Genomic DNA, 23456 nt, shown 5'->3' on the forward strand with positions numbered 1-23456 from the left:
ACCCCGCCACCTACTGTTACACCTTCCAAGTTCAGTTTGCTTCTGCCATGAATAAAACCTTCAACCGATCTTTTGGTGTCATTTCACCTTAATTTAGCCCGAGGGAATTCTGAACTCCTCACACTTCCCTGGTCTGTCCAGCATGGGTCATAACATTATGACCAGTGACTATTAAACTAATGAATGCTTGTAACAAATTTGTTTTAACATGCCCTGGTCAGATCTGTCATTACTTCAACCCTTCATGCCCCACATTGGGCACCAATATGGACTGTCATGGTTTAACCCCAGGCAATGACTAAGCACCACACAGCTGCTCACTCACTCCCCACCTGCCACCCAGTGATGGGGGAGAGAATCAGATTAAAAAAAAAAAAAAAAAAAATGTGGGTTGAGATAAAGACAGTTTAATAGGACAGAAAAGAAGAAACTAATAATGATAATAATAACAATAATAAAATGACAATAACAATAATAAAAAATTGGAATATACAAAAAAAGTGATGCACAATGCAATTGCTCACCATTCACTGACTGATGCCCAACTACTTCCCAAGCAGCAATCCCCTCCAGGCTAACTCCCCCCAGTTTATATACTAGATGGGACATCACATGGTATGGAATACCCCTTTGGCCAGTTTGGGTCAGCTGTCCTGGCTGTGTCCACTCCCAGCTTCTTGTGTCCCTCCAGCCTTCTTGCTGGCTGGTCATGAGAAGCTGAAAAAATCCTTGACTTAGTACTAACACTACTTAGCAACAACTGAAAACATCATGTGTTATCAACATTCTTCTCATACTGAATGCAAAACATAGCACTGTACCAGCTACTAGAAAGAAAATTAACTCTATCCCAGCTAAAACCAGGACACACATAAAAAATAAAAATACCTTTGTTTCTCTAGTTTCTTCAGATTGTCTTTCTTTGCCTCTAATCTGTGAAGCCGGTAAATCTGAAATCTGGCTTTCCTGTGATGTATCATCTCTAATATCTAGGGCTCTCAGTTTAGCAGATTCCGTTTCTAGTATAATATCATTGCTATCTTCAAAGCTGAAATCAACAAAAGCACATAAAAACATTGTATTAGTGTATTTTAATAAAAAAGCTATTATTGTTTACAGATAGATCAAGTTGCACAGAAAAATTACGCAATTTTGCAATCAAATAACTACATGTGTTTCACAGAATCTAACAAGTTTTAGCGATATTTGCAGGATACAAGCTTTAAAGCAATGTTTGTATTTTGCAATGCTATTACAAGATGTTAAAATCCCATCTGAATATTCTAGACTAGTTTTTTAGAAACAGATTTTAATAAAATAAACACTGTATGCACAAGCTTCCCCCGCCCCCCCCGATCTTCCATAACAATCTATGTTGAGTTCAAAGACAAATACTGTTCCTTCATATGCTTCCAATGAGGTATTAAGGCACACAAAAGTTGCTGGGAATCTGTATGAAATAACAAACTATTACAATACAACTAAATACAACAGTTAACATGCAAAATTCTGAAGTAGCACTAACAGCTTCATAACAATTTTTTAAATTTACCACTTTCTTATATAACAAGTTTAATACTCTAGAGCAATTCACTTTCTAGTAAAAGAATGCCCAAAAGCTTGCCTCCCACCCAGGTTCTGCATAAATAAAAGTCCAAGCAGCATTCCTTTCCCACAAGAACCATCTTACTAAAAACAGATATAAATTCCAAGTGTATAGCAACACTACTTAGCAACATTACCAAGCAGTGCTGTGACAGAAATATTAGAAGTTAGGATAAGCCAATAGTCTCCACGAACACTCAAAAAAAAAAAAAAAAGGAAAGGAAAGCAGTTTTGGATTTTGCAAGGACTGCCTATCAGGGCAGAGAATATACTGAGAGTATAAATGAAAAACAGCTTACTAAAACTCTGGACAGTCATCATAAACCAAAAACCTGCCCATTCTGTGCCAGTTAACATGATGGTAAGCATGAATAAATGAAACCAATATTAAACCTTTAACTATTTTTTATTTTGCCTAAGCTTTCCATTGTAAATATTACCTGCATAGATCGACATCATTTTCTCTCTCCATTATGTCATCCACTGGTAAACAGGACTCTGATCTCCCTTCCTCTGTAACAGCAGTCTCATCTTGGTTTTCTTCAGTAACACTACCCAGTTTTTCTCTACAGGTGGTATGACCATCATTGTTTGCATCACATACCACTTTTTTTTCTGCTAATGAATAAGAATTACATCAATTCGGACATTCTGGGCAACATCTTAGAATTCCAATTCTCGACTCCTCGCTACAGTGAAGCAAGAGTTAATTTAAGACAAAAAATCCCAGTAGAAAATGCGTAAGTATTAAGATTTAAGAGACCCATTCTCTTAAAATAAAATGTTTACATTTAGTATGAAAGCTGATTTTGAAAGGCGTTGTTCCACAACCTCCCAAGGCAGATCAGTGATATAAATCAAAACCCAAGTTCTCGTTTTTAAGTTTGCAATGTCTTTATATAAAATTTATATTTGAACATTTGAAACTGAGCATTTTTGCCTCTTACTTTTCTCAGACGATTTCCCTTCTTCAGCTATTTTTGAAGGTACAGCCATATCTTCTGTAAGATTCTCCATTTCCTGTTCAAGATCATCTTTTCGCCTCTTCTTTCTCTTCTTTTTTGCTAACGCTGGCTCTAATGCAACCTGTTCTTCTGCCTGTTCAGAAATGCCCAAAGATTCCTCATTTTCTTTCTCAGCTGTCACAGCATCTGCTTCTGCATCAGAAATTCTGGCTTCCTGAAGATCATCTTGATCATTAGCAGCTTCTGTGCTAGCAGCTTTTGCTATTGAGACAATATGGTTCCTGGTTAATAGACTCATGGAGTATTAGGAGCCATAAATCACAAAGATATTTCCACTAGCAATGTCTTGTGAATTCATACATTACGGCCAATATACTGCCATGAGCAGGACCATGAGAAGTTAGTCACTGACTTAACAGAAAAGCTTCAGCATAGATTAACTTCAAAACTAAATGCAAAACACATTCTGTACATGAGACAATGCTTCACCAGGGTAAAGTCAATATAGAAAGCCAATTCAGTAAATGTTCTTGTTCCTATACTTTTTAGCAGGCTATACAGTCACTTCTGGATCCAGGAAAAATAGGCATCCTGGCTACTCCTGAAAAGAATTATCATATCTCTGAAGAAAGAGGAGATGAGGGTTGCAGAAAGTATGCCATGAAAAAGTAATTTTGATTAATAAATGTATTGTAGTTAAATCATTCTTATTTACCCAAGAAAGCTGAATTATTATCTAGCTAATAATTCACAAGTTCTTTTCTCTGGGTTTAACAAGTTTCTAAAAGTCTCCTCCCTCCCCTTTTCAGGACATTTTGTCTTGATCCTGTATTTATGCAGAATGTCAACCACCAAGAACCTTTCCCTGTCCTTTTTATTATTCTTATATGAACTTGGTCCGCTCTAATTAAGAAATCCACAATGCGTGAGAAATAGAAAAGCATACTCACATTGCTTTACACATTAAGTACCTTTAATCTACCATTAAAGTCTACAAACAGAATTTCTATATGTCGCTGTGAGTCCTAATAGGTGGGACATTTTACTTAATCAAATCTGAAATCAAGGCTATAGAAAAGCAGCAACTATGTCAATTTTAAGAATTAAACAGTGATGTTGCTTCCTAACTAGCATCCCCTTTAAAAGGTTGTTCACTTGTTTGTTCCACAATACCACTTACAAGAAAATGGGGTTTTGTGGTACAAGCAAGTGAACAATCCCACAGAATTAGCAGGGAATTTATGAAATGGTGTCAATATAACTGTTTTTAATTTAAGCACAGCTATGAAAGGTCCTTTCACAGGTACTCAGGTAATAAGACACTACATAGTGATCAATAGTAATTAAATGTAATCTTTATCCTTTATTTTCAACAGGCCAGAAAACTAAAACAACTTTTACAAGACTCCCTGAAAAGAATCACACCCTTCAGATTTAGGGATTCAAACTATAATTAAAGGTGAAACAGAACCCTCAAGAGAAAAGGGTTTAAAATGTAAGGAAAATTTAAATTAGAAGTCACGGAAGAGCTTGCAAAAAATATGGTTTTCACCCAAGGATTCTAGAAGTTAATTTGTTAGCAACTCATGGAGATACTTATCAACTCTCAAATTAGAATATCCCATTTAGAGTATCAGTGCTTCATTCTGTGGAAGAGCACTAATCTCAGTGTGGTCTCGCATTCCTGCCTAGAGAACACGCACCTCAGGAAACCAGCTGCTACCAATTATTACCATCCTGCACATCAGTAAACACCATCTGAAAAAATTATGCTAGAAGCCATTGCCCTGTCCAGAACAGGGAAGAAAAACACTCCCTAAGTGATTTTTTCCTCTGCTAGCAACAGCATTACAGAGCAGTGGTTAGTAATATATCTCAAGCATTCTTTTGAAGTACCTTTTGGCTTCTTCCGAGGCTTTGATAGCTTCTTTTCCTTTGGCTTCTGGCTTTTAACAGTCTTTTGCTTCCTCTTTTCCTCATCTGCTAAGACCTTCTCAAGCAGCTGGGCAAAGAATTCAAAATCAAAGGGCCGCTTTTCTTCTATCAGATTAAAGCAAAGAAATAAGAGAAGATTTCAAACCTGGTATTTTTTCCAAGTTTCTGCTTTGTAAAATAATCAGTGGCAGATATTATGATATAAAAAAACAACGGTTATGTAAATTGAAACAGATAATTCTCTTTGAAAATACTTTCTGTACCACTTGAGCAGGGACTAGAGTTGACATATATATGGATTATGGTAGCTTGGTTTTGAAAAACAAATGGTAAAAAATCATAGCACTTAGTAGTCTAGGAAATTTGAGAAGTGACAAATATGTGAATTGTACCATAGTTTCAAATAATGTATTAACATGCTGATCTAGGACTTATGTAGCTCATTCAAATAACACACAAAGCCTTTAAGGATTCTCAAAGCAGTTTACAGTACGTAACTGTACTAGAAATTCCCATGAATCAGAATAATCTTCAATTATATATATATAATTATATATAAATATATATAGAGAGACGTTTATATTAATCTCATTTATCAGACATATAGAAAAGCCAGAAACTAAACCTAAAGATCTGTACTGTGAACCATGCTTGTTATAAAAACCTAAGACTCCCCAGCTTCTGAACTCACCTATGAGCAAAAACTTTTCCTTATCATTAATTCAAGCAAGACAAAGTGCAAAGATTACCATGAAAAAAAAGATGACTACCATTTAATGACTCCTTGTGGGGTGGGGTACATTTCCTTTACTTACTGAAAGCTTTATCTATCCTCCATCCATTAGCTTTTTCCTCACGTTTGAACTTATTCTGAAAGCAAAGGTATATTTGTCTTTTTTAGTAAACAAGAAATGCAATGTATTGTACAAAATGGCAGCTCAAGATAAGCCTTCTTCAATGCAACAAAATTTTCTACGAACTACAGTTGTTAAAACTTACAAGCACACTCACAGAACACAAGTTCGTAATTCATTTTAAAATATAAAATCTGTCACCAATTGATATCACCAGTCAATTTTTTTATTATTTTCAGTATCTTTGTCCTTACTTCCAATCTAAACAGGGTTTGAAATATCAAAGGTTTTCCCAGCCGGATACCAAGGAAGAAGCAACACAGAAGACCCTCACCAAACATCTACTTATGCTTATCAGCATTCTTCAATTAAAACAAAATCGAGACAAACTGTGTCTAGGTATGCTAGACTTACTAGATATGTTGATTGGAATTCAACCCAGCATATTAATGTTTCTGATACTTACTACTCCTTGGAAACAGGTATTAAAAAAAGCAATTAGCATAAAAATTATCAGTATTAATAGAGGAAGCATAGGAATAGCAAATGAGAAACAGAAAAGTGAAAACAGATGTTTAATTGCTTTACTGAGTGCTTTATTTTTTACCTTAATTTCTGCTCTGGCTCTATGAGGAAACAGCCGTCCAATCAAGGAGAAGTCTGTTCCTACCATACTGATAGCTAAAAAGAACATGTCTGTTTCTGGAGTGAGGGTGGGGAAGAAAGAGATACACACACTTAAGTATTTAGTTAACCATCCTTCTTGCTATCTAAAATAAAAACACCTTTTAAACTTAATGCAACGAGATCAATAACTTTATCTACTGTGGCTGCAAGTTCATCTGGGCTGGAGTGTGTGTGTTACTTTACCTAAGTACCTCTAAAAAGATTTGCTGAATGAACTAGTAACAGAAAGAACTATCTAACCTATTACAAAACTGCAGAATGTGAAATACATTTTGTAAAGCTAGTAAATCAAAGCTAACCAACTCCAAAGTGTCAATGTTCATTTTTATTATGGACAAAACCACAAACAGAAATCAGAAAAAAGGATGTGTAAAAATACCACCTCCATTATTATTTGTTAACAGGAAAACAGTGCATTCCAAAAGAAGCACAGTGAATTCTGAAGCTAATTTTTCCATCTACGGTTGTAAAAAAAATACTTCCAATTGTAAAACGTCTTGCACAGTGTTGTCAGCCTAGAGATAATAATCAGTTTGCAGCAGGCATAATAAAAAACCACAACCCACACACTCATAAAAACACAGCTGTCCATGTGCACTGATATCAGCCCACATAGAGATGGCTTATATAATTTATTCCTTCCCATGCTGGAAGAACCAAGTAAAGAAGCTGTTAAGAAGTGCTAACTATTCCATATAGAGCTCAAATATCTGGACACCAGAATCCAAAATTATGCTTTTGATAAGACACTAGCATTTCCACAGCTTCTAAATGTCCATGACAGAAATTCACAGGTAGCCAGCATATCATAAGGCACTGGATTTTTTAAACATGCTGATTTTCACAGTAAACATCAGAGCTCTGCTTGCTGTAAGAGTTTAGAGGGTTGAGACCATGTCACACATAAGTAGATCCATTTACTCCACTGGAAATAAAAATTGAATACAAAGCATAGACGGAAAACTAAGATTTTTCTGCAGACTCAAACCTTGAAGCCAAAAACATACTCACCTTTATTTGACCACGGTTTAGTGTAAAAACTCTTTCTGAAGCTAGAATATGTAGTTGTAGAGCCACGCTCAAAGATGGGATCATTTTCTTCTACAACACATGGACCTTTTGTTCTTAGAACCTCCACAGTTAAACTGAAAAAGCAAACACACAGAGACTTATCTGAAAATATTTCTAATAAGACACATAGCAGATGTTTAAAAGGCAGCTATTCAGATTTTTCCTGCCACAAGTCAGAGTTTGTACTGTGTAACCAGGTTTACTGATTACATCAACATGTATTTTAATAGGAGAATGCAGCAAGAAATCATTAGCCTATTCAGCCTATGCAACTAAATTTGCTTTTCTGTTTTCCTAAGATACAGTACAGACAGACATAATTAAATACCTTTAAAAAAAAAAGATTGTTTTTTTAACGTTCAAGAAAATTATTTTGCAAAACCACAAGAGCCTCTCCATATCCTTTTAGAACACTTTTCAATTTTTTTACCAGGACTGCTCTATCCTTACACCTTGGCCTAAATCTGACGCTAGTAATACATTTGCGGGACTCAATAATTTGATAATGTAATACCTTAAAAAAGCCATATTCTCAGCAAAGTTACTGAAAAGACTGATAGTTAAATAAAGCAGCAACGTGCAAGATGCAAAGACATAGCAAATGATAGTGACAACTGAGTAACAGTAAGCAGACACAGCCAACTGTGAGAAATGAAGTTAACTAAATAGAAGACATTTGGAAGTTTGACAGACAAATACTCAGTATTCATTCACTGTAATAAAATAAGACATCTTCCTCTCCATCTCCTTCTCCAGAAACATTTTTCATAGAGAAAGTTTGACACTACTGAGATGCAGATAACTGCTGCTCACATTTTGCCACATATTTGCACTGTTTCCTAAGTTAGGATAGTTCAACTCTCAACACATAAATGCACTCACATTTGTCCCCATCCAAAGTAACTGTTCTCTTTTCACAGACTAAGCAACAAGGTAATACATACTGTCCATAAGTCAGGCTCAGAATTTACTACCTTTCTTCATCCAGAATAATTGAGCCATCTTCTGCTACTTTCACACGGGGAGCTAGAAGTGGACCATCCTGACTCTCTTCCCCATTCTCCACTTCTTCTTCATCTTCTTCCTCATGATCAGGAGTATTCTTCTCTTCCTGTCTACAATTTTAAGAGACCAAGCAAAAACATTACTTTTGTTAGTGTTTTGAATTGCTGCTCTGTATGCCAGACATTCAATGATTTAATGAACCACCCTGCAATACAACCCATCAGCAAGTTAGTCAACACAAACTCTGGAATATGCTTTTCATTCTATTGTAAAACAAATGGACAAATCCAAAACCATATTGAAAGCAAAACGCTTTTTAACCACCCTCCCCTCCCAAATTACAATTTATTATAAATAAGGGCTGTGATACTGAAACAGAAAAAAAATACCTACACTGTTAGTATTACCACAGAAACATGGGAGTTTTTTTAAAAAAAAAACAGAAGACTTTTTGACTATAAGTACTTCCATAATCAAGACTTACTCTTTCATTTGACCCAGTGCAGAACTTTTTTCTGTTCTCTTTTCTTCTGCCAGTGAAGACCTACAATTTTATAAAAAGCTAGAGATGAACGTTTGTACAGATACATTTCTGCTTCATTTCACAAAACCTGCTTTTAGTGATAATGGACAAGGAAACAAGGCTTTTTTTTCAATTCTTTGTACCACATCCAGATTTGAGTCTAACTTAACAACCACCACTGCTTAATGAATTTTTTTTTTTTGGTATAAGCAAGGACAAAAAAAGCTATTTCAAGCAGTAATCCATTGTAAGGGTGCAGGGAATGCAAGACCACCTGGTTCAATACCTGCTTAAGTGTAAAAGAAAAAGCCAAGGAAAGTGATAAATAAAACACACAAGCACACAAACATTAACAAGCTGGTGATAACAGACAATAACAGAAAACTCATCTGCTACTGAGAGGAAGAACAGGACTTGGATAGCTGTACTTATATGTATGTGATTATTTTTTGTAGTTGCAGGTAAAAGGCCCTGCTCTGTCTGTGGTGGTCTCTGTATGCGCACCTCTGGGATGCTCACTCAGCCTTGCTACTAGCAAAACCTGTAAAGGGAACAGTAGCAGCTACATTCATCAAGCTGGAACAGAGAGACCTTGTGGGTCTTGCAGTACATTTTGCACTTCAGCACCTAGGAAGGAGAAATGCTTAGCTTCCTGTAGTCCACTAGATTTGGCCGGTAGTCATAACATCCCTAGAAGCCATAACTAAAAATTTAACAGCAGCTAGTGTCAAAAAAAAAAAAAAAAAAAATTCTATTATTCTGCATTTGTACAGAGACAAATCAACCTGGGAACAGGTTCATGTTTTTATATTTCAAGAAGTACCCTAATCTCCATTCTCACTTCTGTATGAAGATTGAGCAGACGTGAAAATATCTAGAAGCTTTTGTTACCATTGCAACAATACTGCATCTGTGCTAATACTCCAGATGTAAGAATTCTCCCTTTCACAGTTAAATTGGTAGAAAGAGAAAAATCATTTAACCTCAGGAGAGAGAAAGAGAATCATACTTACTTCATAGGATTGTTTTCTGGCAGATAGTATATCAAGTCTCTCATGGTCATTTTAGAACGATCTGGTGGAGAATGTCCTTCAGTTATTGGAGGTCTGTGTTTCAACTGTTTTCATATATATAAAAAAAACCAAACTTAAATTCACGCTGAAAGTACTTTATGTTTCACAAATGAATATTTTTCTTTGTTTACAAAGCACTCCATCCATGGAGTTTTGTTGCTTCCCCACCCCCAACAACTGAAATAAATTTATCTTAATGTCTCCGTTTGTCAAAGACGATGCCACAGACCCTTAAGTGACTTACCCTCTCAGAGAAATTTAATACTTGGCACAAGTAGAAGTGAAAAGCTGTTCAAAATTACAGAACTCTGTTGTCAACAATCAAATTGAAAAGCTTACAGCATACTTCCCCATTGTATTACCAACTGTGAAACTTTTACAATTGGAATGTTGACTATAATATAATAGCAGGTATCATGTCAAAAAGGCTTATGGGTCTAATCAAATGAAAAGATATACAATTTCTTGTGAAATCTGTATTACAAGGGAACCCAGTGCTACTACTGCTTATAAACAGACTAAACCCATACAGAGTCATGAGATATCATAGACTACTAGCAATAAGCAGCTGATGATCATCAGAAAACACAACTGCAAAGAGATAACGTATGTTAGATGAATCACGTGTCTTTGCCTTTCACAGATCAGCACTGGTCAACACAGACACCTACCATCCGCTCCTTCTTCAGCTCTTCTTTAAGCATTTCTCTTAACTTCCGAGCTTTGAGGATCCTTTCACGGTCAGAACACGGTCGTTTCTCTTTTACTGTAGCAGGTTTCATAGCTAGCTTTTCTTCCTGTGCTCCTGATCTTTCCTGTGTTGGTCTCTCCTTGAGTGGGGAGGGTACATTCTTCTGTAAGGTATCATCATTTTTTTGAGCAGCTACACCTACAGCTTGCTCTTTGTTCACCGATTTTTTTAGTGGGGAAAACTGTGGCACTTGTGGCACAGGTGTTTTCTTTTCAGGCAGCATGGGAGACTTTAAAGAGCTTTCAACATTACTTTTTTCTGATGGAGAGGAATCCTTCTGAAGTGAAGCACTGCCATCAGGAGCCTGTGATGCTCGCCTCTGTGGCTTTGATGCAGAACACTGAGCAGATGAAGGTCCAGCTCTGGGTTTGACAAGATTGGGCATGGTGGAGATCCGTTTTCTTCTCTGCGTAGGCATCTCTGCAGGTTTACTAGCTTCTCTGGCATCATTTGAGCTATCAGCCGTGTCACTGCTGGAAAATTAAAAGGGCATCCTGAAATACTTTAACAGTGAGAGATTTGTAACTCTTACTTTCAAGGTATGTGTATGTACCATTCACTATAAACATAATGCTATAGGAAAATACAGTTATATACAACCAATCTGTAGCTGGTACTTTCTCATAAACTAATCAGCTATAAGAACTGCTATGTTATTTTCTAATCTCAATTACTACTAATGTTACTGTTACAAGCTAGCTGACCAATAACACTAAACTCACATATTCCTCCCCCCTTTGCTGCCCCCCCCCCCCCCCCCCCCCCTTTTTTGGGGGAGGCTCTCTACTTTCAGCTGAGAATACTGGATATCATAATACAATAAAGCTTTATAAAAAATAGCCCACATGATATAGGTGACAAAAACATTTTAATAAAGCTATATGCAACAAGTAATTTGATGATTTTTATTACAATCATTCTGAACATTCCTCTTAACACATTTTCAAGTAGATGATATGTGAACTGTGAATTAAACAAAAAATCAGCAGTGAAACTGGCTGCTGTTATTCTACTGCTCACACTTAACCCATCAAAAGTAGCCTTTTAGAAGCAACAACTTGTAGCTTCCCTGGAAAGCTTTCTTATTTAAGTATTTTTTCCATCCCTTATGCAGAAAAAATTTTCAAAGTTCAAGCAAAATTGCCAACCATTATTATGATCTTCCTCAATCTGCAGACTCCTTCAGTGTTTAGCTCCTTTGGCTGTTGCTCACAGTAAGACTGCAGCAGAATTATAACTGAGTCATAAAGAGGTTTTTTTAAGTTTTACATTGTAACTATGCCTTGTTTCTGTACATAAAGACAACCACACCCATGGTTCACTTAGCCATCTTCTAAAACAGTCAGAAGCACATGCCTTTGAAGGAATATAAGAACAGCATAAACATTCAGTGAAACTTTTCCAAATCCTTTCCAGCTACTGTCTGCAACTCAGGCAAATGCTGCAGATAATGTTTTTGTCTTTAACAGCCTCTGTTAAATGGCTGAATCAATTTGTCTCCCACTGAGTTCATATACTTTTTTAGTACACAGAACATCCCTCAGCAAGGGTTCAGCAGCCTTACTACATGGTGCCTGTCTGTGTGTTTTGAATGAGACCCTTGCGAGTTCCATTCAACACCTTCTGGTTTTTGTACAGCAAGAGACAGTGGAAAGTAATTCTTCATTCACCTTCTCCATACCACCTGTGGTTTGTGGAGTTTTTAATCAGAGCGCCACACCAGATTTTTGAACAGTTAAATACATCCTAGCAGAAACTGTATTTAAAAAAAAAATAATCTCATTCTCAGAGAATTTTCATTTCCCTGGTAATCAGCAAAACCCATTCAGCATTCAGAAAACAAAACAAAGTAACTGACACTACAGATACAGGTTTAAGCAGCTATGAAGAAATGCCTTAGGCTGGAAGGATAAATATGCAAGATATTTTCACATTGGCCTTTACTTTTCTTGCAGACCACACAGCAAACACATTGTGCTGTATGTCACCAATTACTGCACTTAGGAAATCAGATTGTGTGACTTCCCTCAAACCTACTCTTCCTCAATCTTCAGAGACACCCAGGTGGCCAGTCTTTAAAATGCATCATCTAGAAAGACAGCTCCCAAGAAGCTAATACTGCCCACTCTGCAATAAATCCCTAGGCCTGCTTTCTCCTATTTGGTTGCTATATGCCTTCAAAAGTGACCAAAAACTTTAAGAACCAGATATTCGGTGGAATGTAGGGTGACCAAATGGGGGCAAGAACAGAATGGCTTTTACCTGTGCCTTTTCTACTTGTTCCCAGGACTAAAAGTTCCCCTAAGAGTCTCCCAGCAGCTTTATGTTGGTGTGATGGGTTAACCCTGGCTGAACACCAGGTGCCCACCAAAGCCGTTCTATCATTCCCCCATCCTCAGCTGGATAGGGGAGAGAAAATATAACAAAAGGCTCGCGGGTCGAGATAAGGACAGGAGAGATCATTCACTATTACCGTCACGGGCAAAACAGACTCAATTTTGCAAAATTAACTCAATTTATTACAAATCAACCAGAGCAAGGTAACGAGAAGTAAAATGAAATCTCAGAACACCTTCCCACCACCCCTCCCTTCTTCCCGGGCACAAACTACCCTCCCGGATTTCACCACCAAGCCCCCCCAGCGGCACAGGGGGACAGGGATGGGGTTTATGGTCATCACACGTTATTTTCTGCCGCTTCACCTCCTCAGGACGAGGGCTGATCACACTCTTCCCCTGCTCCAGCGTGGGGTCCCACCCACGGGAGACAGTCCTCCACGAACTCCTCCAACGTGGGCCATTCCCATGGGCTGCAGTTCTTCACGAACTGCTCCAGCATGGGTCCCTTCCACGGTGTGCAGTCCTTCAGGAGCACACTGCTCCAGCGCGGGTCCCCCACGGGGTCACAAGTCCTACCAGAAAACCTGCTCCGTGGGCTCCTCTCTCCACAGATCCGCAGGTCCTGCCAGGAACCTGCTCCAGCGCGGGGTTCCCACGGGGTCACAGCCTCCTTCGGGAACCCACCTGCTCCGGCGTGGGGTCCTCCACGGGCTACAGGTGGATATCTGCTCCACCGTGGACCTCCCTGGACTGCAGGGGGACAGCCTGCCTCACCAGGGTCTTCACCACGGGCTGCAGGGGAATCTTTGCTCCGGCGCCTGGAGCATCTCCTCCCCCTCCTTCTGCACTAACCTTGGTGTCCGCAGGCTTGTTTCTCTTACATGTTCTCACTCCTCACTCTGGCGGCAGTTTCTCTCCGTCCCAACTTTTTTTCCTTCTTAAAAATGTTATCACAGAGGCGTTACCACTATCACTGATTGGCTCGGCCTTGGCCGGCGGCGGGTCTGTCTCAGAGCCGGCTAATATGGGCTCGCTCTCTCTCTCGAACACAGGGGAAGCTTCCAGCAGTTTCTTACAGAAGCCACCCCTGTAACCGCCCCCCTGCTACCAAAACCTTGCCAAACAAAACCAACACAGTTGGGTACTACCTTCTCCCTCCAGCTGAGCTGTGAAACCCACCACAGTACTCCAGCAGTCCACATGTGTCTTCTTCTAAGTGCATCATTTTCCAAACCTGCACTTCTCCAAAGAAGCTCTTTCCCAGCCACACCTCACACATTTTGCTGTGTTGGCAAACTGAAGAGGTTTGTACATTCAACGTGAACAACTTTCATCACAGTCTTAAATTTCTTATAATTGCTATACTTTTTCTTTGAAACAGCAGGATGTGGTTTTGTATGCTTGGGTATGTTCCACATTTATTGAGGAAAATATTTTATGAGTCTGTTACTTATATGGTAATGGTCTATTTTTCAAGTTATGTGAATAGATCCCTTAGAATATTCTTCCTTCAGAATGGCATTGGTGTCTAGTTTTGAAAAGTACAATTAGATTACACTGAACCACCCATTAAATTATAAACACAAAAGTCTTCCATAAATCTGTTGAATCAGCAACAGTACCACATAGCTGAAAAATAGCAAATGTATCTTCATTTAAGAAAAAAAAGTATTGGATAACAAAAGATACAGTAACATGATCTCTATAACACATAAATTTTATAAATAAAATCCGAAAGAAAAACATCATTATAGCACAACACAAAACAAGTATAAAAGATGTAAGATACAAGTTGAATGAAAGGCAGCATGGGTTTACTAAAGACATGCCATGCCAAGCCAACTAGTCTGACACCTGAATTTCTAGTCACAGGAAACAGAAGACTATAAGAAGACCTTGTACTATGTCACAAAGGACAAGTTTCAACTAAAAGAATGGAGGTATTCATGCAAGATGCGAAACCAGCTAGTTAAAAGAAGTAACAAGGTTGTTCTGAAGAGCAATCATCAGACTGGTTAAATGTCCTGAAGGACTGGTCTGTACTGCTTTTAGCAGGGATAGAGTTAATTTTCTTCACAGTAGCTTATATGGTGCTATGTTTCAGATCTATGAGCAAAACAGTGTAGGTAGCACACTGTGTTTCAGCTACTGCTGAGCAGTGCTTACACAACATCAGGGCCTTTTCTCACACTGCTGCCCTGTCAGCGAGTAGGCTGCAGGTGCACAAGAAGCGGGGAGGGGACACAGCTGGGACAGCTGACTCCAACTGACCCAAGAGATACCCCATACCACCTGGTGTCATGCTCAGCAGTAAATGCTGGGGGAAGAAAGAACACAGGAGCACATTTGTGGTTATAGCATTTGTCATTCCAAGTAACCACTACATGGATGAAGCCCTGCTTTCCTGGAGATGGCTTGAACGCCTGCCTGCCGATGGGAAGCAGTGAATGAATTCCTGATTTTGCTTTGCTGGCAGGTACGGCTTTTGCTTTACCTATTAAACTGCCCTTATCTCAACCCACAAGTTTTTGCACTTTTGCCCTTTCGATTCTCCACGCATCCCACAGCAGGGGGCAGGGGGTCTGGGGGGGCACAAGAAAACACCTGTGTGGGGCTTTGCTGCGAACCAGGGTTAACCCACAACAGGGAGGTCCTGAAAGACTGGTCCTAGGACCAACCTCATCATGCCTTTCCATTGCAAGAAAAAGCACTTAAAAAATTAAACAATCAAAAAGGAAAAAACAAGAAAGTTCTCCCTCCCTAATGCATGAAGTGAATACAAACCAGGAAGTGCTCCAAGAATGCAAAATCAAAGTCATCCAGTTACAGAGGGCAAAGAATTTTTGCTGTGCACAGCAAACTGGAGCTCCCTGCTGCTGCAGTGCCAGAAAAACTGAGTATCAGACCACACTAGGCTCCTCCTTTGCAGTCTTAACTTGTATATTATTTCAAGCACCTGCAACGCAACCGCAGTAAAGAGATGTGGGTTTTGCTTAGGTTGCAAATGCGTCAAGCACCCAGAAGACATTGTCCGATTACCACGTACACAACTGTCACTCGGCGCCGACCGGAGGACAGTGCAACACCTCTGTTTCAGGGGGTCTGCAAGAGGAGACAACTCCGAACCAAAGCAGGGACAAGCAGGAGGTGACAGGCCGTGACAACAAGCGTTACTGAAGAGCCTGCTACCGCTACATCCCCAGGGGCCTCCGAAGGCCGGCCGGGGGCGGCTCCCCCGCCGCCTCCCCTAGCCCGTCCCGCTCCCAGGGGTCCACGGCCGGGCGGCGGCAGCGGCCCAGGCAAGACCCCGCCGGCAGAGCCCCACGGCACGGCACGGCCCACCCCCCTCCGTACCCGCGGGGCCTCGGGAGCACTCACCTCTCGGCCCGCCGCGCTGCCGGCGGGGCCTCGGCCGCCGCTCCCGCCGCCGCCTCCGCTGTGGCAGCCACCGGGGAGCCCGAGCCCTCCGGGTCCGCCGCGCCGCCGGCGCCCCTGCCCGCGGGTCGGACGTTGGGCCGCACGTTGAGGCGGGCCCGGCGGAACATGGCGCCGGCGGCTCGCTTCGAACGCTCGGCAGAGAGAGGCAGGCACCGACGAACAGACAGACGGACGGACGGACGGACGCGGCCGCCCGCGAGCTCGGCGTCAGCGGCGCGCGGCCCGGTAACGCCGCGACGCTCCGACGCCTCACGGCATGTCACTCGCCTCCGCACCCGGCGCGCCCCGCAGCGTCATCAGCGCGCGGCGGCAGGAAGAGGAGGGGCGGGGGGGGGGTGTGGCACGGCTCGCCCCGCGCGCAGCGGGGATGGAGGGGGGCGGGGAGGCGGCGCCTGCGCCGGAAAACCGTGAGGGCGGCCGAGCACGGCGCCGGACCGACTTTCGGTACCTCAGCGGCTCAGAGCCCCTTTTCCCCCCTTAATTCAGGCGTCTCGCAGACGGCTTCCCAGGCGTTAGTTTTGCCCGCGGTGATCGGTGCTTTGGGTTGTTTGGTTTTTGTTGTTGGTTTGGGGTTTTTTTAACTCTCTTCGGTGGTTTTAACGGACAGCGGCCTGCAGCGATTTCCTTTTCCGCTCGGTTGTTGACCAAAAGCCACGTGCTCTTACACAAGGGTGTTTCGGAAACTAATCACCTTCCTTCCGGCGTACAAGTCCGGCCTCCTGTGAAACCTCCCGCCCCGGCCACACCGCCGCCCTGCCTGGCTCCGAGGCCGAGCCAGCCGGCTTCGCGCACCGCGGCCTTTCCGCCTCTCCTCGCTTGCCGGAACCTCGACTCTCCGACAACTGGCCGCCGGGAACGGCGCGGCGCGCGGCACCCCTTCCGCATTCAGGCCGCAGCACCCGCCCCCGGGGGGACAAACCCGCCCCCGCGGGGCGGGCGCGGGGAGGGGAAGAGACGCCCCCGCCCCTCCACGGCCCCTGCGCCTGGGCGCCGGCCACGCCCCCCCAGCCGCGCGTCGGCAGCGCGCAGCCCGCTGATTGGGTCAGGCCTTTTGGGAGGGAGGGGGCGTACCTTCCCCCCGCGCGCAGCGATGACGTCATGGGCCGGCGAGGTTTTATAAGGGGCGTCAGCGGCGGGCGGGGCGATAGAAGGTTCTGGCAGCCGCAGCAGTGGTCGGTGATTCGGTCGGTCGGTCGGCCGGCGGTGACGCGCGGCCCGAGCGTCTCGTGATGACCCGTGAGTGCTGGCAAGGCTCAAGGGGGGCGCTGGGCCGGAGGGGGCCCGTCGGGCAGCGGGGGACGGGACGGCAGCGGGCCTTCGGCCGGCTCCAGGCCTGCGGAGAAGCGCGGCCTGGGCGCGACGCGGAGGGCAGCCCGGCGGTGGGTCACGGGGCGGGGGGTCGGCCGCGGTGTGGTGCCGTTGTCGGGTCTCGGTGCTTGTAGATTTGGCGTCCCTGTGGCGGAATCCCGCGGCGAGTGCGTGGGCCGCTGAGGCTGAGGCTTCCCACGTCCTGCCGCCGTCGTTCCTAGGCTTAGAGGAAAAACATCCTCGCTCCCTCCCCTGGCGTAGCTGTGGTGGGGGGTGGGGAGGAGGGTGAAAGGTGGCGATCTGCTGGAGCAACAGTAACGCTCAGTTTCGGTCCTGGCTACCGTCCAGTCTGTAAATAAAGGGCTGTTATGTCGCTGCCAGGCACTTAATACTACGTTGTTTAAATGGCGGTTGTGAAGACTGTCGTTGAAAGGGCGGCAGGACTTGCTAATCATCGCCTAACTCAAAAGTAACGTTGGTATAGCTGCTCTAAAATGGCGGAGAACTGTGAACGAAACCTAGAATGCTCCAGCCCTCCTAACTGGTGGGGTTGCTGTTTTGGCTTCTGTGTATTACACTTGGAAATACAGATACTGCCTGTGTTTAATTGAGGAGGTGCTTTTACATTCACCCTTAAAAATATGTAGCTTCAAAGCCACTGTACTGCTGGAAGTCCAGATAAAGGCCTGGATCATAAGCAGTTTGTGCACAGATCAGACCTTGAATGTGAGGAAGAGGCAGGTTTATGGCTTTTGTCGATTCCCTCCCCACCCCCCTGTTCTGCATGATGCTAAAATAAACATAGCTTGAGGTTAAAAAGAGGCACAGTGTCTCACACCTGAGCATAGCAGAATGATAACATTTTATTTTAGGATGACCTAGTTTAATGCAGTGTCTGAAATACTAGAGGTGTGGTTGTGGTGTGCTACCATACAGTCTACTCTTAGCTTTAGTACATGTTTCCGGAGTTCAGTGCTTTGTTGTCAATCAGGCCGGGACTAGGCCCTGTGATTTCAAATGGACATATAATAAAATAGAATAAGAATGGCTTGCTTTTTTACAACTCCTTAACTGTGCCTCCCAGTTCATAAATTCATGGTACTTGTTGCACTGCCAAATTTCAGGGTACCTGAAAACAGTAAACTTGTGAAGATGGTGATGGCCAGATGAATAGGAGGGGTTTTTGTCACTTGTATTCCATTATTGCTTTGTCCTTGCATCAAAAGGCTCTGTTTACTTTTGCTTTCTATTTTTGGGAAGTGATGGCAGGCACTTTTATTCTGCTTTAAGTTCTGACATATCATCAGATCCTTTGCTGCTCAGAAAGAACTCTAGGGAGGATGATCTCAGTAGCCAATCCTTACTCCCAGTCTCTTTGACCTCCTTGTGGTAGAGATGATTACTCCTTGTTCCAGTGCTATTCAGATGTCTTTTGCTTATCTTTGTTTTCAAGAATACCTGCATCTTGGAATTGGAAGAGCAGGGACAGGTTGAACTAGGGCATATGTCTTGCAGAGGCAGGCCAGGATGGGGATGCTCAAGCGTGCGTATAAGCAGCAAGGATGTACTGGCCTTTATGTGGCAGCATGCTTGAATTTCACATTACAGGAAGCTGAATGGTCTTCTGTCAGGACTGGACCACACTTCATGGAAGATTTAGGTTGATCCTACAGAATGTAGGAAACAGCACCATCTCCCTTGGAGCTAGGGATACTCATGGGGTATCCCAGGTGAAGTACTGGGCCTGAACAGTCCATGGCAATGTTTATTTGGAAGCAGGGATGGTACAAGTAAGTTTTTTTTCAAATAGTTGTTTGGCCCTGTATGCCTTGTGTGCATACTTCATTGCTCCACATTTATACCTGCTCTGCTTTGCTGAGCAGAAGTGGCAGCCAAGCTTTTCAGTGATGCTTTTCAGTTTGGTTCTTAAGTTTACAATCTTACCATGTGTGTGGAATAACTCTACATGTAGACACCCTGCACAATGTTTGCTTGGAAAGGAAGTGCTTAAGGTTAAGGGTGGAGGATAACTGCTATATGAATTCTGATGATAGCAGTGTGTTTTGACTGCCTGCCTCTTTTTCTTTGAGGTAAAAGAAGATGCTTCCTTTCTTTAAGCACCACAGAGAAAAAAAGCTGTTTCATTGCTGCTAACTTGTTCATATGACATTCATGCCTCCTGAGCACAACAAAACTCAAGAACCATTTATAGTCTGGAATGTATCATCTGCTCATGAGTCATCCAGTTCTAATCAACAACAGTACTGCCAGAGAAAGATAGCTGTTTTACTTCAATTTTCTGAACAAATAGTGGCCCTTCTTCTACATGGACTTTGGGGACAGGATCTCACTGAGTGCTAGTGAGGAGGATGGAGCAGGAGTTCTCTTAGCTTTTTCAAAAGGTAGTACTTGATGTCCTCTCACAGATGAATTATATCTTTCAAGGCAGGAGCAGCCCTGAGGACGCAGCAGTCATAATACACTGTTTTCATTTGGGCTTCTGGCACCTCTTGCGAGACAGTACAGGTACTGGTGTGAAGAATGCTTAGAACCCCTGCTTCTGTAGGGTTGCTCTTGTCTACTTGTTGACATGGCAGGTACCTTTAACAGGTCAGAAATGGGGTGAGTACAGTGCTGTGGATTCTATCAACAGGTTGCTGTTTCGAATTGACTTAGTCCTAAACTGCTTCCCTATACCTGAAATTACAGGCACCTGGAGAGATCTCTGTCTTCAAGATTGGAAGACAGCATAGGTCAGACTGGAGAGAGACTGAAAAGAGGCACAATGGAAATTATGGGGAGATGAAGCTTTCATTTTTGAGTGTAGAAAAACATGATCATGTTTGTTTGACGGCACAAGTGATTATGCCTAGTGTATCTGGAACATGTTGAGTCCAAAAGAAGCAGAGCAAGAGGAGGTACGAAGCAAGTGAACCAGCTCTGGCAGGTTAGAGCAGACTAGAACTGCCATAACGAGGGGGATATAAGAAAAGATTGTCAGCTAATGCAGAAGAGTTTATAATTGTGATGGCTGTGGCCATTGCCTGGAAGACCCTGAGTATTTAGTGGGAGAGGTGCGTCTGCTCTAAGCAGCAGTTGTGTTATGCTGGTTCTGAGGTCATGCCGTCAGGAATGTTGTCTCATCAAAAAGATTGCATGCCTAACTTGCCAGCAGTTTAGGGTGTTGGTAGTCCTGGGGAAAGCTGGCTGTCCCCTGGAGAGCTGTCTTCTCTACTGGCAACAATGGTGTGGTTTTGTGTCTTTATAATGTTACTCTTCTCACTTTTGTTGAAAGTGGGGCTAAACACTTGCTACGGCCATGCTTAATTGCTGGACTTCATTTCAAAGTATCTTTTGAGGTCACCTCTTTAATAGTATTTTGGTATAATTAACTGAAGGTACTAAAAGCCCATCACAAGCAAAGTAGGTAGAACAACTATAACGGTGCCCTTGCTGCCAAGTTAAGGGAACACCTACATAGAGAAACTCATAAAATGAGTAAGATTGAAAAATACAGAGGTTGGTTTACAATGAAATCTAAAAAGCATGCATGGGAAAGAAAGTTATGAACAGAAGCCTGTAACAGTGCATGGAAGGAATCTTCCTGAATGCTTGTTTGCCAATTTCTTCAATAGCATGAAAATACTCTCACATGTGAACAGCATTAGGGTTGTCCACCCTGTATATGTTATTAATGCTGTGTTAAGTAGTTTAGGGGACTTTTATCCAGTAAAAAGTAAAGCCAAAGTTCCCATGTGTATTAACTATACGGGTTGTCTTCTAAGTAGCATCTGCAGAAGTATATTTGTTCTACAAATACATGTGAGGCCCCTAACTGCTTTTACTAAGTGTGAGCAAGACTTTAAAAGTTCATGGTGCTTGACCATGGGATGTTACGGAATCTGTCAGTGATTTTGTATGACAGGACTACAGACTGAAAGCAGGTAGATGTTTCTGGATTCCAAATACTAACAGCCATTTGCTTTTTGATTTCTTAGAGGGCCTTGGGAAGAGTTTGAGGAAGTTTATAAACTCTCAGGCTTCCCTCATTTTAATGCTGTTCTTTCAGTCTAAAATTAATTTGTAAGCTGTATCGGGTGCTAGAATCTGTTTGAGAGAGAAAGGATGGCACCTCTTTGGATGAGTTACTGTCATCATTTTGCTCAGGCTAAGGATGGGGTGGTCTGCCTTCCGTCTTTTATGGGAAACTGCATTGTGTTTCTGGAAGGAGTGTGGGAATGGATTTTGGTGATCTCTTGAACATGAACTGTAGAAATATAAATGTGAGAACTAACAGGCTCCTATTGTGCACTGGAGGGGGAGACTGTGATGGAAGTTAATTCCAACCACAGAAGATACTGCTGTATCAGCTCTACAGATTGAGCCAAACCTTTCCACCTTTATAATAGACTTCTACACAGGCAAACTGTGTGTAAAAAGTAGTAGTACCTGTATAGACCATATATTGTCTTACAGGTGGGAACCAGCGTGAGCTTGCCCGCCAAAAGAACCTGAAGAAGACTCAGGAGATCCACAAAGGGAAAAGGAAAGAGGATAGCTTGTCTGCTTCTCAGAGAAAACAGAGGTAAGATCTAGTAAAGTTGAGTGAAATGGTTGGGCAAAATAGGAGGGGAAGATGGGTCAGAGGGAGTCCAGTGTCTTAGCTGAAACAGCATTCAAGTATTTTGGTTTGATTCACGGTCCATTCACATGCCAGAGCATAAACCATGGATGTAAGTGTTTAGTGTATCTGCTGTTAAACAGATCTATTTTTGGTAAGACCTGTAAAGCTTTTATTTCTTTTGAGCTGCTTTTTGCCTGGTATGAACAGGAAATGATTGTGTGATACTTTCTTGAAGACGTTTGATCCATTGTGTCCTTCTAAAACTAAAAGAATTATATAAGGTCTACTAATAAAGTAACTTGTCTACCTCATGGGGTACTGTACTGAAAAAAAACCTCAGGATAATAGAAACTATGCTCATGGCTAACTGAGAAGTTTTATACTGATCTTTTACTATTCTTGAAATGGGGGTTGCTAAAGGGTAAAAACAAGCTGAAGGAGACTCTACTTAGAAAAACAGTGAGCCAGTATCTGAAATCCAACTTTTTTTCTTCACAGAGATTCTGAAATCATGCAGCAGAAACAAAAAGTGGCTAATGAAAGGAAGTCTCAGCAGGCAGGAGGAAAGTGAGCTGCCTGTATGAAGATAGTGCACCACTTAAGCAGAAGGGCCTAGAAGATTCCTAAAAGTGTCTGGCCACTAAATGATTAAATGTCTGTCTTGCAGAGTTGTTCAACTATAATTAGTTTAGAGTATTTTCTGGTTAGCATAGGCTTAGTTGTCTGGAGTGCCATTTCAAAACTGACTGCACTCTTCTGCATGCACATGAATAAAAGTACCAAGCAATAGCTTTAATCCAGCTTTTGCTGCATTTGTTGGTTTCACTTAATGTTTCCACTAACAATGAACTTCTGGATCTACAGCCAGACCAGATTTTCTTGTTTTAGTTCTTGAAGTACAGCTTCATTCAGAATGGAATGCACTTGTAAGATGTGCTTAACCCTACAGCGGTCTGAACTGTAAATCTCAAATTATTTTTTCAATAAAATGTTGCATGAAATACTGTCTAATCTGAAATGGTTATGCTTGATAATTGGTTGATTTCTTGGAAGTTACTGTGATGGAAAAGGACTTCACTGCAAGGTTCAAGCAAATGACTTGAACTTCACTCACAGACTTAACTGCAAGGTTCAAGCAGATGATGTATTTGAACTTCACTTACAGACTTAACATGCCACTATTGCAGGTTTTACAGATACAGTGGAGGAATGCACTATTGCAGTTTTTTAAGGCAAGCGTAGTACACTATTACAACCACAAGCACACATGCGTTTATA

General features: G+C 42.1%; 2 protein-coding genes across 15 annotated transcripts in view; one reads left to right on the top strand and one right to left on the bottom strand.

Moving 5' to 3' along the window:
* BDP1 (B double prime 1, subunit of RNA polymerase III transcription initiation factor IIIB) overlaps positions 1-16435 on the bottom strand; it is a 58778-nt gene extending 42343 nt beyond the window's left edge. For 3 of the 14 annotated variants that reach the window (XM_049795020.1, XM_049795024.1, XM_049795015.1), the window contains exons 1-12: positions 16187-16431; positions 10390-10942; positions 9659-9762; positions 8607-8666; positions 8092-8232; positions 7058-7191; positions 5967-6061; positions 5321-5375; positions 4467-4610; positions 2553-2831; positions 2046-2223; positions 889-1048 (exon numbers count right to left, since the gene is read on the bottom strand). In XM_049795020.1, the coding sequence (XP_049650977.1) occupies positions 889-1048; positions 2046-2223; positions 2553-2831; positions 4467-4610; positions 5321-5375; positions 5967-6061; positions 7058-7191; positions 8092-8232; positions 8607-8666; positions 9659-9762; positions 10390-10942; positions 16187-16353 (2070 nt within the window). In that variant the 5' untranslated portion in view covers positions 16354-16431. Of the gene's footprint in view, positions 1-888; positions 1049-2045; positions 2224-2552; positions 2832-4466; positions 4611-5320; positions 5376-5966; positions 6062-7057; positions 7192-8091; positions 8233-8606; positions 8667-9658; positions 9763-10389; positions 10943-15592; positions 16089-16186 lie in introns of those variants that run through there. The other 11 variants (XM_049795021.1, XM_049795018.1, XM_049795017.1 and 8 more) reach the window with 9 other exon arrangements.
* Positions 16436-17360: 925 nt separating this feature from the next.
* On the top strand, positions 17361-23189 carry SERF1B (small EDRK-rich factor 1B). The gene is made up of 3 exons (XM_049794580.1): positions 17361-17482; positions 22031-22139; positions 22677-23189. Exons 1-3 carry the CDS (start codon positions 17476-17478, stop codon positions 22747-22749), a joined length of 189 nt encoding a protein of 62 aa, XP_049650537.1. The 5' UTR covers positions 17361-17475; the 3' UTR covers positions 22750-23189.
* Positions 23190-23456: the final 267 nt, after the last annotated feature.

Source organism: Accipiter gentilis, chromosome Z (assembly GCF_929443795.1).
Source record: "Accipiter gentilis chromosome Z, bAccGen1.1, whole genome shotgun sequence".
Taxonomy (NCBI): domain Eukaryota; kingdom Metazoa; phylum Chordata; class Aves; order Accipitriformes; family Accipitridae; genus Astur; species Astur gentilis.